This window comes from Cyprinus carpio, chromosome A18 (assembly GCF_018340385.1).
Source record: "Cyprinus carpio isolate SPL01 chromosome A18, ASM1834038v1, whole genome shotgun sequence".
In the NCBI taxonomy this organism is placed as follows: domain Eukaryota; kingdom Metazoa; phylum Chordata; class Actinopteri; order Cypriniformes; family Cyprinidae; genus Cyprinus; species Cyprinus carpio.
This window is the reverse complement of record NC_056589.1, coordinates 24,830,455-24,845,813: the sequence shown is the minus strand read 5'-3', so window position 1 is coordinate 24,845,813 and position 15,359 is coordinate 24,830,455. Positions and strand designations below refer to the sequence as shown.

Sequence of the window (15,359 nt, the reverse complement as noted above, 5' to 3'; positions counted from 1 at the left end):
AAGAAATACAACTCTGCATGCAGCTATTAGAGCAAAATGCATGCGTATACATGCATTTAAGTGTTTGTGTCTGTGTGTGTGACCCAGAAAACCAAATTGATGCAAGTGGAACTGAAAGAGAGAAAAGCAATCCACATGTGTCCCAACAAATGGGTAAAATGCTGGGCTATTTTAATGCTGAGCTTAACAGCAATAAACCAGCATCCACCCACAGCAAGCGTGGTGATGTATGACTGTGTGCTGAGTGCAACTTACACAGTAAAATACTGCGAGGAAGCACACAAATGTGGCCACTTAAACTCTCTCGCACACACAGTCATAAAAACACATGAGCAATAAATATACAGGTTGCTCTTTGTATTGGTCATATTTCGAAGCAGATGAAATTAAAATCTTAACGAATCAACCCTCCCAGCAGATATCTGCTCATGCTCTGCAATTCAAGCACAGTCTGATTAACACTATGCTGTTGCCATGGTGCTCAAATTGCTGGGGGTGTTAATGAGAGGAATAGTAGATTGTGACTGGCTGTTTTTCGGTAACTGCCAGTGAGCTTTAATAGTTAACTGACCCCGCTAATTTGAAACAATAAACAAACACATACACAAACAACCCCAATGCCAAAACACTCTGATCGAAGTGTTGACGCTAATTCATGCTGGAAGTGTGAAGTGTTTTCTTTTTTAATATTCAGCTGGGATTTTCTGAAGTAATATGGACATTTATATGTTTTTATATATATATATATACATATATATATATATATATATATATTTATATATATAATATATTTCTGTCATGACAACTCATGACAACTCTTGGATGGATTGGCATGGTAATGTAAATGACAATGTTAATGTATTTGGTCTTGGCGGAATAGATCTACACTGCCGCTGAGTACCGAGACTTGCTACTGCCAATACATCCACAACATCCATGCTGCTGTGAGCATGTAAGAATACTGCTGCTGCAAATATAACATACATGAAATAACCCCATAGCATACATGAATCAATTCGTAGAAGATCTATACAGGTGGAGCTGGGGAAGGGGGAGGGTTTCTGAAGTAAGCTGCACTGCTACAACAAGATCTAGTAATATATTTGCATGTTGACCAGCGAGTTTATTGGCTACCAATACAGGAGAGAACCAATCAGCTGTGCCATGTGATAATGATGTCATCACTCCACATTTAACAAGACCTATATCACTAAATAATCAAAATTCCAAGTTCTGTCATGAAAGTCATATATATATATATATATATATATATATATATATATATATATATATATATATATATATATATATAAAACACTGTTTATCCTCTCTCTATATATATATAAACGTTTATTGTGGTGTTTTTGTTTTTGTGGTGCAGCTGTACTTACCTAACGCAGAAGTAAAGCACAATGGGTCCAGATTTCTTAGGAAACTCGTGTTCCAGAACACGACGATCTAACTGCAACCAGCTGAAATGACCCCTAAAAACATACCCAAGAGAAATGACTGACAGCATCTGTAACAGCAACCGGAAATGTCTTGCAACATCTTATTTTCTCATTCATAGCGCCACATAACGTCATAAAACATGTGGAAAATGAGCCACAACAGGGCTGTTTTATGTTCAAGAACATGTCATCACATGTGCATTTCCATGCATAATTTAGCCAGTGATGACAAAAAGCACTCAGGAAAGTATTGCATTGATATTCGATTGCACACAGATATATTATCTTTAAAAGGTAATTATAAATCCAAAAGTTGATTCTACTTATGACATATATATATATACATATGAAAGTGTGAAAAAAAAGTGAAAGTGACGTGACATACAGCCAAGTATGGTAACCCATACTCGGAATTCGTGCTCTGCTTTTTAACCCATCCAAAGTGCACACACACAGCAGTGAACACACACACACCATGAACACACACCCGGAGCACTGGGCAGCCATTTATGCTGCGGCGCCCGGGGAGCAGTTGGGGTTTCGTTGCCTTGCTCAAGGGCACCTCAGTCGTGGTATTGAGGGTGGAGAGAGCGCTGTACATTCACTCCCCCCACCTACAATTCCTGCCGGCCCGAGACTCGAACTCACAACCCTTGGATTGCAAGTCCAACTCTCTAACCATTAGGCCACGACTTCCCCAATATATATAGTTTGACTTCCCCAATATATATATATATATATATATATATAGGTGGGGATAAAAACATCATGCAAACCCGCTCTGATGTCCAGATCTGAATCAAATGATTCGCGATACGCGATCCGATTGAAGCGCATCGAAACAGTGAATCATTTTGCGACGCAATTTAACTGATTCGGAGTTTCAAAAAGCTCCGTTGTGTTCTTTGCTCGCTTTCTCGATGTAATTTGTTTTTGAATAACCGTGGACATTAAATCATTACAATTAATAGGCCTAACGTAGGCTTACAATGTTTTTATTAAACCGAGATCACACTAAATACAATTTCCGTAGTATTAAAAACATTTCATAAAATTTTTCAAAAGCATCCCCCCCCTGTTTGTTTCACAAATCGCACCCTGTATATATATTCTCATTAATATATATATATATATATAAATATACCGGGTCAAAAGTGTGGGATCAGAAAATTTTTTTATGTTTTTTTTACAGGAGTTTCTTATGCTCATCAAGGCAGCATTTATTTGATCAAAAATACAGAAAAAATGTAATATTGTGAAATAATAATATGATGTAAAATAATGTTTTTTCTATTTTAATATACATTAAAATCTAATCTAATTTATTTCTGTGATGCGAAGCTGAATTTTCAGCATCATTACTCCAGTCTTCAGTGTCACATGATGCTTCAGAAATCATTCTAATATGCTGACTTATTATCAGTGCTGGAAACTGTTGTGCTGCATAATATTTTTTTTGGAACCTGTGATACTTTTTTTCAGGATTCTTTGATAAATAAAAAGTTGAAAAGAAGAGCATTTATTTAAAATAGAAATCTTTTCTAACAATATACACTACAGTTCAAGAGTTTGGGTCAGTAAATTTGTATTCTTTCCTTTTTTTTTTTTTGAAAGAAATTAAAACTTTTATTCAGCAATGATGTGTTAAATTATTAAGAAGTGATAGCAAAGATTTATATTTTAAGGAAATATTTAAATTTAAATGCTCTTCTTTTTAACTTTTTATTCATCAAAGAATCCTGAAAAAAGTATCGCAGTTTGTAAAAAAATATTTGGCAGCACAACTGTTGCCAACATTGATAATTCTACTAATAAAGCAGCATATTAGAATGATTTCTTAAGAATCATGTGACACTTTATACTGGAGTAATGGCTGATGGAAATTCAGCTTTGCATATCAGAAAAAAATATTTTAAAGGATATTAATATAGAAACCATTATTTTATATTTTCATAACATTTTGCAAAATTACTGTTTTTTTTCTGTATTTTTGATCAAATAAATGCAGCCTTGCTGAGCATAAGAGACTTCTTTAAAAAACATCTTACTGATCATATCACATTATATATTACCTAATACATTTTATAAAATACAAAAATCTTTATTATTAAATTCTATAAATATTTATATAATTTATTAACATATTATTTTGTATTTCTGAAGAACATGAGTGAAGACAGAAATGCATTTGTCCATTTGCATGAAGTCCTTGGTGAATGCAAACTGTCAACCCCTTGTTGGGAAGGATGTACAACGGGGTGGTTCAAAGGTCACCTGACAACATTTCAAAATCTTTGGAAACTACAAATAACACATTCCACCAAGCACACCAGCAGAGAGAAAAGACGGGACACTTCTCTTGAGTGAGTGAGTGTGTGCCTTAAAGAAATTACACAAAGATACATCTAACAAATGTTGCACAGCAGTAGGTCACACTGTGTAGGACTAAATGAAGAGCTGGTTGTCATAGAAAGTGAAGAGGGGAGAAAGAGGGAAGGCAATCATCTCCCTGTGGAATTATCACAGCATGCTCACTCATCCAGTCCTGGCACAGTCAGAGAGCTGAACTGTTCATGATTACACCTTTTCTCATAGGTTACAGACTGACATGATATTTAATAAGATGTCTTAGGTATACGTACGTTTCATCTACATAAGAGATTCCAAAATATTCCTTCTCCTTCAGGTTGAAATGGGATGCCACCAAGTCCAGAAGATCCTTTGCCATTAGCTTGGGCTGAGAGAGACAGAAAGAAAGAAAAAAAAAACAGGTTTCATAACAAAAGAGATCTTTTGGTTTAGAATGTACACACACAGACAAAAACACCCAGATACACACACACACACAGGGTCAGCAAGTTGGCAGGCTGTGAGTGTTGTATTCTGATGAGTATTGATGCAGTGCAGTGACTCTGCAATTTAATGCCGACTCTGTCTGTCTGCAGTCTGTGTGTGTTGCATCTTGAACAGAACTTGATTTGCTGCACAAACAGTATCGGAAATATGCTCATGCAACTGAGATATTTGCTTTTAAGAAGGATTAATCATTATTTTTAACTATACAAAGAAATACAGAGCACTGACAAACACCCAGAATAATCTGGAAAACTGAGAGACACACCAGTCACAATGTCTCTGATTCTGCAAGCTTTGAGCTTTCCCTTTGTGTGTAAGTGAGTCAGTGTAAAGTGTGTGTCAGAACCAGTGTGTGGTAAACCATGGGTGTGTGACTGGCTGAAATCACTGGTGTCCTGGGACAGCTTTGTACAACTTACCATCCTACCAATGTATCCACACACAACCATTAATAAGTAAAAAGCATTTAACTTCCCTTGACTTCTTGATGTCTGTCATATTCACAATGTATTAGTGTTAATGGTTTTGAAATAAGATTCTTATGCTCACCAAGGTTACATTTATTTGATCAAAATGTTCAGTTTTAATATAATTTAAATAGGGCTGTGCGATTCATTGAAATCATAATAAAATCACAATTTGAGCATGAGCGATTGCTAAATTGTTTTATAGCATGATTTTGTCTGCGCCCCCGACCTCCCGCAGTATGCTATCCAAACCAATCAGAATGCAGCATGCCTAAATGTAGCACAAGAACAGAACCGAGCACAACAACAGATAGTAGACTACAGAAACAGGGAAGATGAGTTCAGGACAGAAAAAAATCAACATCTGTGGTGTGGGAGTACTTTGGATACAGGTGAGATGATTTATCACAGAGCCAGGTAATTTGCAAGCCCTGTCGATCTGTCTTTGCGGCAAAACAGGGTAACACAACAAATCTATTTCAACACCTGAGGCAGTGTCTGGTGGCCAGTGTCTGGGAAGCTTTTTCAAGACCGTCTGAGCCATGCCAGCATCTCTGCAACTTGTAGAAGCCATTGACTCTGAGATGAACAGCTACCTGCTTACTCCCTCTATCGACAGTGAGGAAGATCCTCTTCTGTGGTGGAAACTACATCAAATTAACTTCCCAAGATTGAGCAAGCTTGCACAAAAATATTTGTGCATTCCAGCTATAAGCTCACCATCTGAGAGGGTGTTTAGCAAAGGAGTGAATGTGGTGACATGCCAACGTTCATGCTTGAAACCAGAAATGGTGGACATGCTGGTTTTCATAGCAGAAAACCTTGAAACATTTAAAGCAGCTAGTTTCTGCCACTGTTCTAATTGTAGTTATTTAATATGCTGATTTGGTGCTCAAGAAACATTTCTTATTATTATTAATGTTGAAAAAAGTTCTTAAATTGAAATTTTTCATAAGTTCTATCTGTATTTATGTGTGTACAGTTATTGATGAAATTATGTTAATGAAGTCTGAGAAAGATCAAAATAGTCTAATTAATTTAAACCAGATGTGTACTTGATATACACATGCATTGTGTACGTGAGTCTGTGTTCAAAACACTAATTACTTTTTCCAGTTTCAACACAGTTCATTTTAAATTAAAAACACACATAAACACATAAAAACACACACACAGAGCAACATTACTCTTTATAATAGAGCCAACCCACCCACACACCCTAAAAATAGCACAGCAAAATCTGGAGCAAATGTACAATCACTGCCACAACCTCAGCTAATGGAAAGAAAGAAAGAAAGAAAGAAAGAAAGAAAGAGAAAAAAGAAAGAGAAAAAAAGAAAGAAAGAAAGAAAGAAAGAAAGAAAGAAAGAGAAAAAAGAAAGAGAAAAAAAGAAAGAAAGAAAGAAAAGAACTAGGGGTAGATTACAGCCTGTAGAATTGCAAGTTCATAATTACTTATGTTATATAGTATGACATTTAAAATTGTAATGCATGTCTTCTAGTTAAAGTTTTGGACTAAGGTAGTTCTTAGGTGTTGCAAAACCGAGTGAGCTACCCACTTAGATAACACATATAATAGTAAAACAGTAAGCACGGGTTAGTTCCTGTGTGATTTTCCCAGGGGTTCATGAACCCCAGTGTGGAAAAAACCCTGCATTAGAGTTGTTAGATAATAATATTTGTTAATGCTAAACTCTCCCTGTTTGTCCAGTCTTGAGTGTCTCAAATAATCTGTTTCAGTTAGGATGCCACCTTAGAAGGTAGTTTCCTATGTAAAGAGCAGAAAATCAGGCAACCCACTAGGTTTTGGAACAGATTTGTTCTGTTGTGTCAGAAACAAAACTTCATCATACAGTTTTAAAAAAACGAGACCGCAATTATGGTCCTCTCTGATTCACCACCCTCCCTTCAGGTCTGATCTCAAAAACCCAGCTTCTCTTGTTTTAGATATTATTTTATCTTAATCAGAAATGAAACTTGTTCTTCGGGTGAGACCTGCAACACAACACCACATCAATCAACTGGTACATTTAATCTCATCATTCAAAGCAACGCTGTGTGAAACAGCTTGCTTCCTTAATTAGCCAAAGTGAGTGTGTAAGTATGTGTCTGCGGTAAGAAGAGGAAGTGGGTTTAATATGACCGCAATCTGGACCCATTTTTGGTGGTGTATTTGTGTGTTTTTGCAGTTGAGAAAATTAAGTGGGCTAAAACACAAACCATGTCCATTTTCTTAAAGAATGGCAGTATATTTTATCTCTTTCCACCTCATTCTCTCTCTGTTTAGCCTCTAGACTTCATTATGACAGTTACTGATATAATAATGTATTCAGAGTCTCTGAAATCTGTAGATAAGAAGGATAAAGAAGTATTAATATCCTGTTATTGTGTGCGTTAAGAGCCATCAATATGAGCGCTATATAAATCACAGACATATGTTTCCACATGCATTACAACTCAATACTGCAATTACACTTAATGAAGATCAATAAAAAACATATGTTTCCACATGGAAAAACAAGAACACTGTGCATGTGGCTGTGAGGAAGAATATCCGGACTGTTGTGATTTAATATCATTAAACAGTGGGTGACTGATCAGGACAGAAGAGCGATGACAAGAACACACGCCGTCAGGTCTAGATCACAGAGATGAAAGATGTGAGTCGGCTTTCATCAAACGGAATGACTTCAGCACAAAGCAATGCTAGGGTTTTTGTTCAGGATTTATCACTGTTAAAACACATGTTGATCTGATCAAGAATGCAGACTAGATCCTGTCCTTCTCTAAAGCCGCCTGTACACTGTAAAATAACAGAATTCAAATCTGAAGATGTAATTATATAACAGATGTTTTTTACATTTACATTTTTAATCTGACACAAAGCCAGTGTAAATACATTTATGAAGGAAGTGCAATTGTTCGAAACAATGGGTCTGTTCCAAAACAAACACACTATTGTCTACACAGGCAGTTACCTTCAGACATGTCTCTTTACAAGTGATTGAGTAGAAATGCCCAACATATACAACACAAACACACAAATGGTGCCCTAATAAACATAAAATTACTCAGCACACACAAATTATTATTTTCATGTGCTTTAAAGCCTTGCCAGTTAAACTTTCCTCAATGTGCTGTTCTGACATATTTTGAAGAATGTGGGTAACCAAAAAGTTGCTGTTCCCATTATTATAGAAGTCACTGTTTGGTTACCCACATCCTTCAAAATAACTTTTATGTTCAACAGAAGCAAGCAGTTCATTCAGGTTTAAAACAACTTGAAAGTGCGTAAATTATGACAGAATTTTCATTTTTGGGTAAACTATCCCTTCAATGTTATTAAAACAACAAAACAGAGAAAAATCACTCACTGCTTTTGACTGAAGAACTTTAATACAGTTGCTTTAATAAGAATCCATGTATAATTGATACAGCAAAGTGTGTGTTTTATTTTTATATTTGTTCATTCAATTTCTTGAATTCTACCTCAAACTCACCCCTACCTCAAACTCAAAGGTCTGTCTTTTTCAAGAGAGACCAAATATGCTCTTGTCAAACTCCTGACAGACAGTGTAAATTACAGCTGAGAGGAAGGACTGAGCTAGGACACGAGAGAACCATCTACTAACCGCACCTGCTTTGACTCACCGTGGAAAATGACAAAATACACACGCTAAACGCACATCACTCACAAAATTACAGACTGCTGTGGAGAGACAGGTGAGAGATGCTAACGAGCAGTTAGACAGCTGAAAAACAATGCAAGATTATACAATACAAGTCTGTTGACAGCTCTTGTATTGTAAGACTGTCTACCTTATTATAAACCAACGTCATGTCAAAACTAAAATAAAAAGGGAAACACAAAAATTTACCTCCACTAAAGCCACAGCACTGTATGCAAATAAGCCCACAAATGATGAGACAGCAGCAATGTTCAGTCTCTAATGGGAATATAAAATCATTTACAAAGTTATTACCAGTCGCACAGTGTAAGATCATCCACGATAACCTTCAGAATGGTACATTGCCTCTAATGAGGCATGGAAGAAGTGAGGAGAAAGAGGAAGCAAATAAATGAGGCTACAGAAAGATCCAACAGAGACCCATCAGTACAACCAAACCAGACAATGATTTCACTACTGCATATGTAAGTTTTTTCACATCTTAAAGGGTGTTTACACCGGATTTTAAGGTTACACTGCACTTAACTTTCCTCAATGCGCAATCACAAAAAAAAAAAAAGTACATTATTTACATGTGTTTTTAAAGTCTTGCAGGTTAAACTTTCCTCAATGTGCTGTTCTGACATATTTTGAAGAATCTGACAAAGACATTTTATTGGTTAGTGACTTTAAATTTAAAAATACTATCTACTCGTGTTTCCTCAAAACATCTCATCTTAAAGTTGTATTTAAGTTTCTCAAAAAAGAGATGAAGGCTATACAAAACTGACACAATTAAGAGTTTCCTCCATTAAAATTTTAATCAAGTTGTTAATTATCCTTTTTGGTCCAACATCTTTTCGCCAAGCAATTCAACATACATGTTTGCGTACATGATCTTTCACATGCAGATGAATGGAAGGGAGTAGAACATAAAATCTAGTATAACAGTTGGTTAAATTCACAGAAGATCCTGCAGCATTACCCTGTTAGGTAGATCAACACAAAATAAGGGAAAGAGGGAAGAGCTGTTCCTCAAGGAACATGCAGGAAAAAATAACTTGGAATAACAGCAGAATTCTCAAAGGCACGATTAACCTACACAACCTTCTCCAGAACATCCGCCCACATGGAGGAAGAGAGAAAGCAGGAAAAAGAGAAGTCAGAAAGCAGAAAGAATGGGCTAAATCTGCTAAAAGAACATCTATCTAAGTACTCATGACTAAAGTAGGACAAATGCGTAAAGATTAAAATAATGTTATAATATTCTGCAACAGCTCAATAAATCATGAAATGAGAGAGTAAGACACACTGACTACCCCTCTGTCTTATCCCTTCTTTTTTCTCTCTCTTCCTGGATATCCATTCTTTTCCACTCTCTCATCCTCTTACCTGATTGTTAAGGACTCTCTCACCTCCTCTACTTTCTAGATTTCTCTGTTTATCAAATCGAAACTGCAACCACAATCCACTCAACCAGCATTTTAGAGGAGAGAATGAAAGTGTGTGGAAAATGAGAGATGGGGGAGGCTGAGAAATTACATTTCTCCAACTATGATGGAGTTTAACTGGATTGGAGTCTAGAGGAATCAGGTCACCTAACTGCACCTGACAGGCATGAGAGAGCATGAAAGAGAGAAAGACAAATAGAACTGAATCGAGCAGGTCAGAACAGAAACTAAAGATAGAAATAAAACCGTAAAGAAAATATAACAGAAAGTAATCAGAAAAACAAAACATAAAAAGAAGCCATAAAAGAACCAAATGAGTGTTATAAAAATTCAAAGAATTGAAATAACTGAAACAAAATCTATATACAAAAAAAATTATATTCAACTTAATTTTAAAATATCTTAAAGATTAGAGATACTGTCTTGGCAACTAACTGAAATAAAATAAGTTGAAGTACTAAAATTACTATAACTAAAACAAACAAAAATGAATGAAAGCTATACAGAAAAAAATTTAAAAAGTGACACAAGCAGATAACAAAATTATTAAAACTTAAATTAAAATTAAAATACAACAATAAAAGCTAATTCACGATATTAATAAATACTATAATAGTACATAAATGATAAAACACAGAAAATAAGAATGGAAAAATAGAATAGAATAAATGAGAAAAAATAATAGAATACAACATAACAACAGAACAAGACAGAAGAGAAAAGAACAGTATTATAAACTTTATTACTCATGTGTTCAGTGACTGGGATGCCATAGGCAGCGTTTAACTCATTATTAGAGATTTCCTGAGAAAGTTCATATGAGTGTGAGTGTTAAGAAAACAAAGCCGTGCTGAGGAGACACTTCTGTTTATATTGAGGTCTGAGGGTTGATAGGGCATGGGAGACAGACAGGGTTGTTATGGAAACTGAACTCATCCTGAGAGAAGATTTATGGAGTGTTTTGTGCAGGAGGGGACTGCTGTATGCGTGGTTGGGTGGGTGACTTGAGAGGCTGCTGGTTTGGTGTTGTTACGGGCACCTAAACCTGCCAGATTGACTATTGCGGAAGTGATGTTTAAAAGACACTTGAGAGACATATGCACAAACATATTACAGAGTTCAGGTCAGGGCAAACTGATCTCAAGGTCTGTTTGGCTGTGAAATTGGAGAATGGCAATGGAGAAGGAGTCATATTACATTTGCACAGACAGAGCAAACATTCAAACTCATACATGCACACAGATTGATAAAGAGCCCACTATTTCCACAAGACATTAATTAAGTCTCAGAGGAACAATGAGGATTTCCCCTCTCAGGCAAACAAGAGGAAAACTGAGGCCTTTATGACAAAAACATGGACCAAAACTTCACACCTATATATTTCAAAAGGCATTCAACTTTAATACCTATATATTTCAAAAGTCATTCAACTTTAATATTTCTGCACTAATACTGGACATTGTGCTGGTGATTCAAACAGAATCAATTATCTCCCCAAAACACTTAAAAACCTATTATATCACATTTTGGTCATACCATTGGTTGTACCTTTATCTGGCCTGTTGTAAATAAAAAAAGTATTTTGTCTTACCTGTACTAGGAGCTCCAATTTCCTGTCATCCAGGAGATGGACCTGACATCTCCGCCCTTCCGTCATCTGTTGTGGAGGAAGAGAGAGAGAGAAAGAGATTAGTGAAAGCACATTCACAGCAGGGTGAAATCAACTGTAAATACTGGGTCATGGTGACAAAAATAGAACTCTCCTTATACACAAGCAGCGCGATTCCCAGTCAAGCAGCAGAATTCAATCTCATTCTCTCCCACACACAAGCACACACTTTTAAAGTGAATTATCTCACACTTCAGTGCTGATGCTGAGTATCTTTTTTGATGTTTTAAGTGTATTCTGATTTAACTCCTTCTGGTTAAAATATATAGTAACTACAGACACACTTAACATGACTACCACCAATTTTTACTAAATTTAGAGATCAAATATTATAAAACAAATAATGAACAGGTACAAAGCATGTCATTTAACTACTACTACTTTCCATCTAAAAATAGTGTCATTTTAACACTTTGCAGATTTACTTGTTTAGGGTCAGGTTTATCTGAAACTGCTAATACCACAATTACTTGTTTAGGGTCAGGTTTATCTGAAACTGCTAATACCACAAGTACTGTAAAACATACAAAAAAAAAGTGGCTTTTACAAAAAAGTAATAAAAATTCTGTTTAATTTTTTGCAAATGCTTTCATTTTATGCACAAAAACAGTCTAAATTTTCTTCAAAATATCTTTGTGTGCCTTCTGCAGAAGTCAGTCATATAGATTGGTATAACATTGACTAGATGACAAAATATTCACTCAAAAAATACTCAAAGCTGCAGTTAACTACATGAAATCACTTTGTATAGTACATACATCATAACATACATGTACATAAGCTTCTATTTAATATTCATCACTGCTTAGAGATCAGGGCTTGCAGGGCTGTGTTAATATAAAACTCCCCTCAATTTGCAATTTGCAATTGCTAATTGATGAAAGAGGGGTCGTGCCATGTCATATAGGTACCTGCACCAGCGCACAATCTGATTAGTGCTTTGATTGTCATCTGCCATGGTGAGGAATGCCTCTTTTTATCAAAGCCAGAGAAGACTACTCATAATTAATCTACAATTGAGTCTGCAAGAAAAACAAACACACTAACAACACACTTTCCTCCAGGGTAAACTGAGTATGTGCATTCAGAAGTCCTCCCACAGGGCGCAGTTGGACGTTTGTAGTCCAGACACATTCCACCTATGAAACATGTTTGGAGTTACTATCGAGTGCACGCTCTTATCGTCTGATCTCAAATCACTGCTCACTCCCACTAGCTAGCTTTCCATTCACACACAATTTTTTGTGAGTGTTTACTTAAGATCGTTGCTTCTGTGCCAATCCGTATAGTAAACATCCAATTACAAGTAGGTGGACCATTACATCTGTGAAGAACAGAGTCTGACTAACAGCCATGTCATCACGTGAGTTATTCTGCCTTGAGGATTGAGCTGGTTTGACAACTCAAGTATAAAGAACCAAAGTGCAACCTGATACTTCCATTGTTCTTTTCCCTTAAAGATAAAACATAACTTTTCATTTATTTTCTCATAAACTAATAAATTAAAAAATGTTTAGAGGGATTTTAGAGTCTGTGAATGTGATACTAACAGTGGCGGTAGTTTACATCCATCAGCGGACTTTCCGTCCAGTTCCTGTTTATACATCCTGTACGAGTCTGAAAGCAGTACTGCACCGACTCACTCTCTCTAGTGTGTTATATTGCGCTCTTATTCTATTCCTCCATGCTTTCACACTCTCATCCACCCCCTCTACCTCTATATGTAGGCCAACTTAAAAGGAAAATGGAAAAAAAGAGAAATGTACAAGACATTTCTCAAGCTTTTCAGCGTGGCTGTGTATGTAAGGACATCAGAATGGGAACATGTGGAGCGTTCTGGCTGCCATCAGGAAGCACCATCCCTGAGGAACACAAACAATGAGGCTGATAAAAGCAGCATGGCTCACATTTCCTCCACGCACACGTGGGGGGAAAAGACTGGAGGAGGGGAGTCACAGGACTAGAAACACATCCTTTCTTCCCCTTCTCCTCTGCCTTGTTCCTCAGTGTAGCTACACAGCGTCAAATGCACAAGCATGTGACAGACCACATGATTAATTGTGTGTGTGTATGCGTGTGTCTGAACAGACTGGTGTGAGTTTGTTATTGACCTGTGAAAATGTTTTTACAGGGGGGCTTTACTTCTTTACTTGATGAATTTCACTTGGTCATGCTAACACTGAATCTAACTCCAACTCTATCTCATAAAAGCTTATATCCTGTCTTCAGAATAACATGCCCTCAAGTAACATCCGTATTCTTATCCCTCAACCACTGAGTGAGATCACATTTCCATATAATGAAGACAAAAAAAAAAACAATAACAACCTCACCACAATAAAATACACAATACAATAATTATGATTTTTTTTAAATGTCTAATTCCTTCCCTTGAGCTGCACGACCCAATTAGGTCAGCTCATCTAACTTTTATGATATTCATTTATGAGGGGAAAAAAAAGGATGCATAATTGATCCAAACCACTGCAACATCATTTAAACCATATATATTCCAGTTTTGGGATGGGTAATGACAGCTCACTAATCTACCAGCTGCCCAAAAACCAAACTGATCTCCTTTAAAGCATTATTAGGTAAACGCCCCCTAAGAAACAGAAACCATGATAGTAACACAAGATTTTCAAAAAAATGTAAATAAAAAAAATACATATTATATATATATATATAATGTAGCTGTATATATATATATATATATATATATAATGTAGCTGATTAGTCATTTGGGCAACCTAATTAATCAAACTGGACTAAAATATATAAATTTCCCAGCCAACACCTACTCAAAATTTAACCTATTAAAAACAATAAACAAATAATAAAATAAATGAATAAACTCTCACTTAAATATTCCTCATAGTTCAGTATCCTTGTAAATATAATTATCATAATTAAACACAAAAAACTAAACTTTTTTAAAAAAAATTTGATCGATTATAATAAATAAATAGTCTTACGAAATCCTTCTCCAAAGTACAATATCCTTGTAGACACTAAAATCTTGACTTTTTTTTTTAACCTGCAGAATCCAATGAAATGGATTTAAAACAAAGTAAAACAGAGCATCACACACTTTTGGTTTTGGCAGCTGAAAGCATATTCAAATTAGCCAAAACATTTCATAAACAAACAGTGTGGTGGGAAGTGTAGAACTGTGAATGATGGTTGTTCCAATTCTGCAAAGCTTTTTGAGGGTACAGATTCCATGTGGGCCTGTTCATAACAAGCAAAAGATGCAGAACCCAGATTGCGGTGGCTGATACTGAGCTGACTTTCCAATCTTTAAGTTTAAACTTTATTACCGACCTTGCGGTAGCCCAAAAGCACTGCAGTTTGGTTACATCACCATATTAAACCTCTTAAGGTCTGAGTCAGGCTTGATAGAAACACTTCCCACCACACAATAGGAGATTAAACCTGAGGCTTTGAATGAAGCACATCCTTACAGCCTGAAGCTCAAGATGTCACACCTCCGCTCCACTGAATGACAACACTCCTCACTGGGGTGGATCTGGAGGGGGAGGTGAACAGCTCTCAACCACAATTCCAGAATCTAACAATCAGGTGCTGAGAATGGTTTGTTTGCAGTAGTGTGTTTGTATGCTGCATCTGGTGTGTGGTTACAAAATGCCTCGCCTGTAATCACTGACCAGTGAGTCACTTCTTCCTCAGCTGAACTCCAGTGAGGCACACTACACTCGCAATGCCCTGCAAACCTGTGATGTCATTAAAATCACATAACACACACATTTCAGTCAGTGTAATCTTGGTAAATCATT

General features: G+C 36.2%; 1 protein-coding gene across 12 annotated transcripts in view; it reads right to left on the bottom strand.

Annotated features, from left to right (window-relative positions):
* Positions 1-15,359, bottom strand: part of LOC109065548 (FERM domain-containing protein 4A-like) — a 137,498-nt gene that overhangs the window by 28,910 nt on the left and 93,229 nt on the right. For all 12 annotated transcript variants that reach the window (XM_042775595.1, XM_042775596.1, XM_042775594.1 and 9 more), the window contains exons 2-4: positions 11,485-11,550; positions 4,094-4,188; positions 1,392-1,484 (exon numbers count right to left, since the gene is read on the bottom strand). In XM_042775595.1, coding sequence (XP_042631529.1) covers positions 1,392-1,484; positions 4,094-4,188; positions 11,485-11,550 — 254 coding nt within the window. The remainder of the gene's footprint in view (positions 1-1,391; positions 1,485-4,093; positions 4,189-11,484; positions 11,551-15,359) is intronic.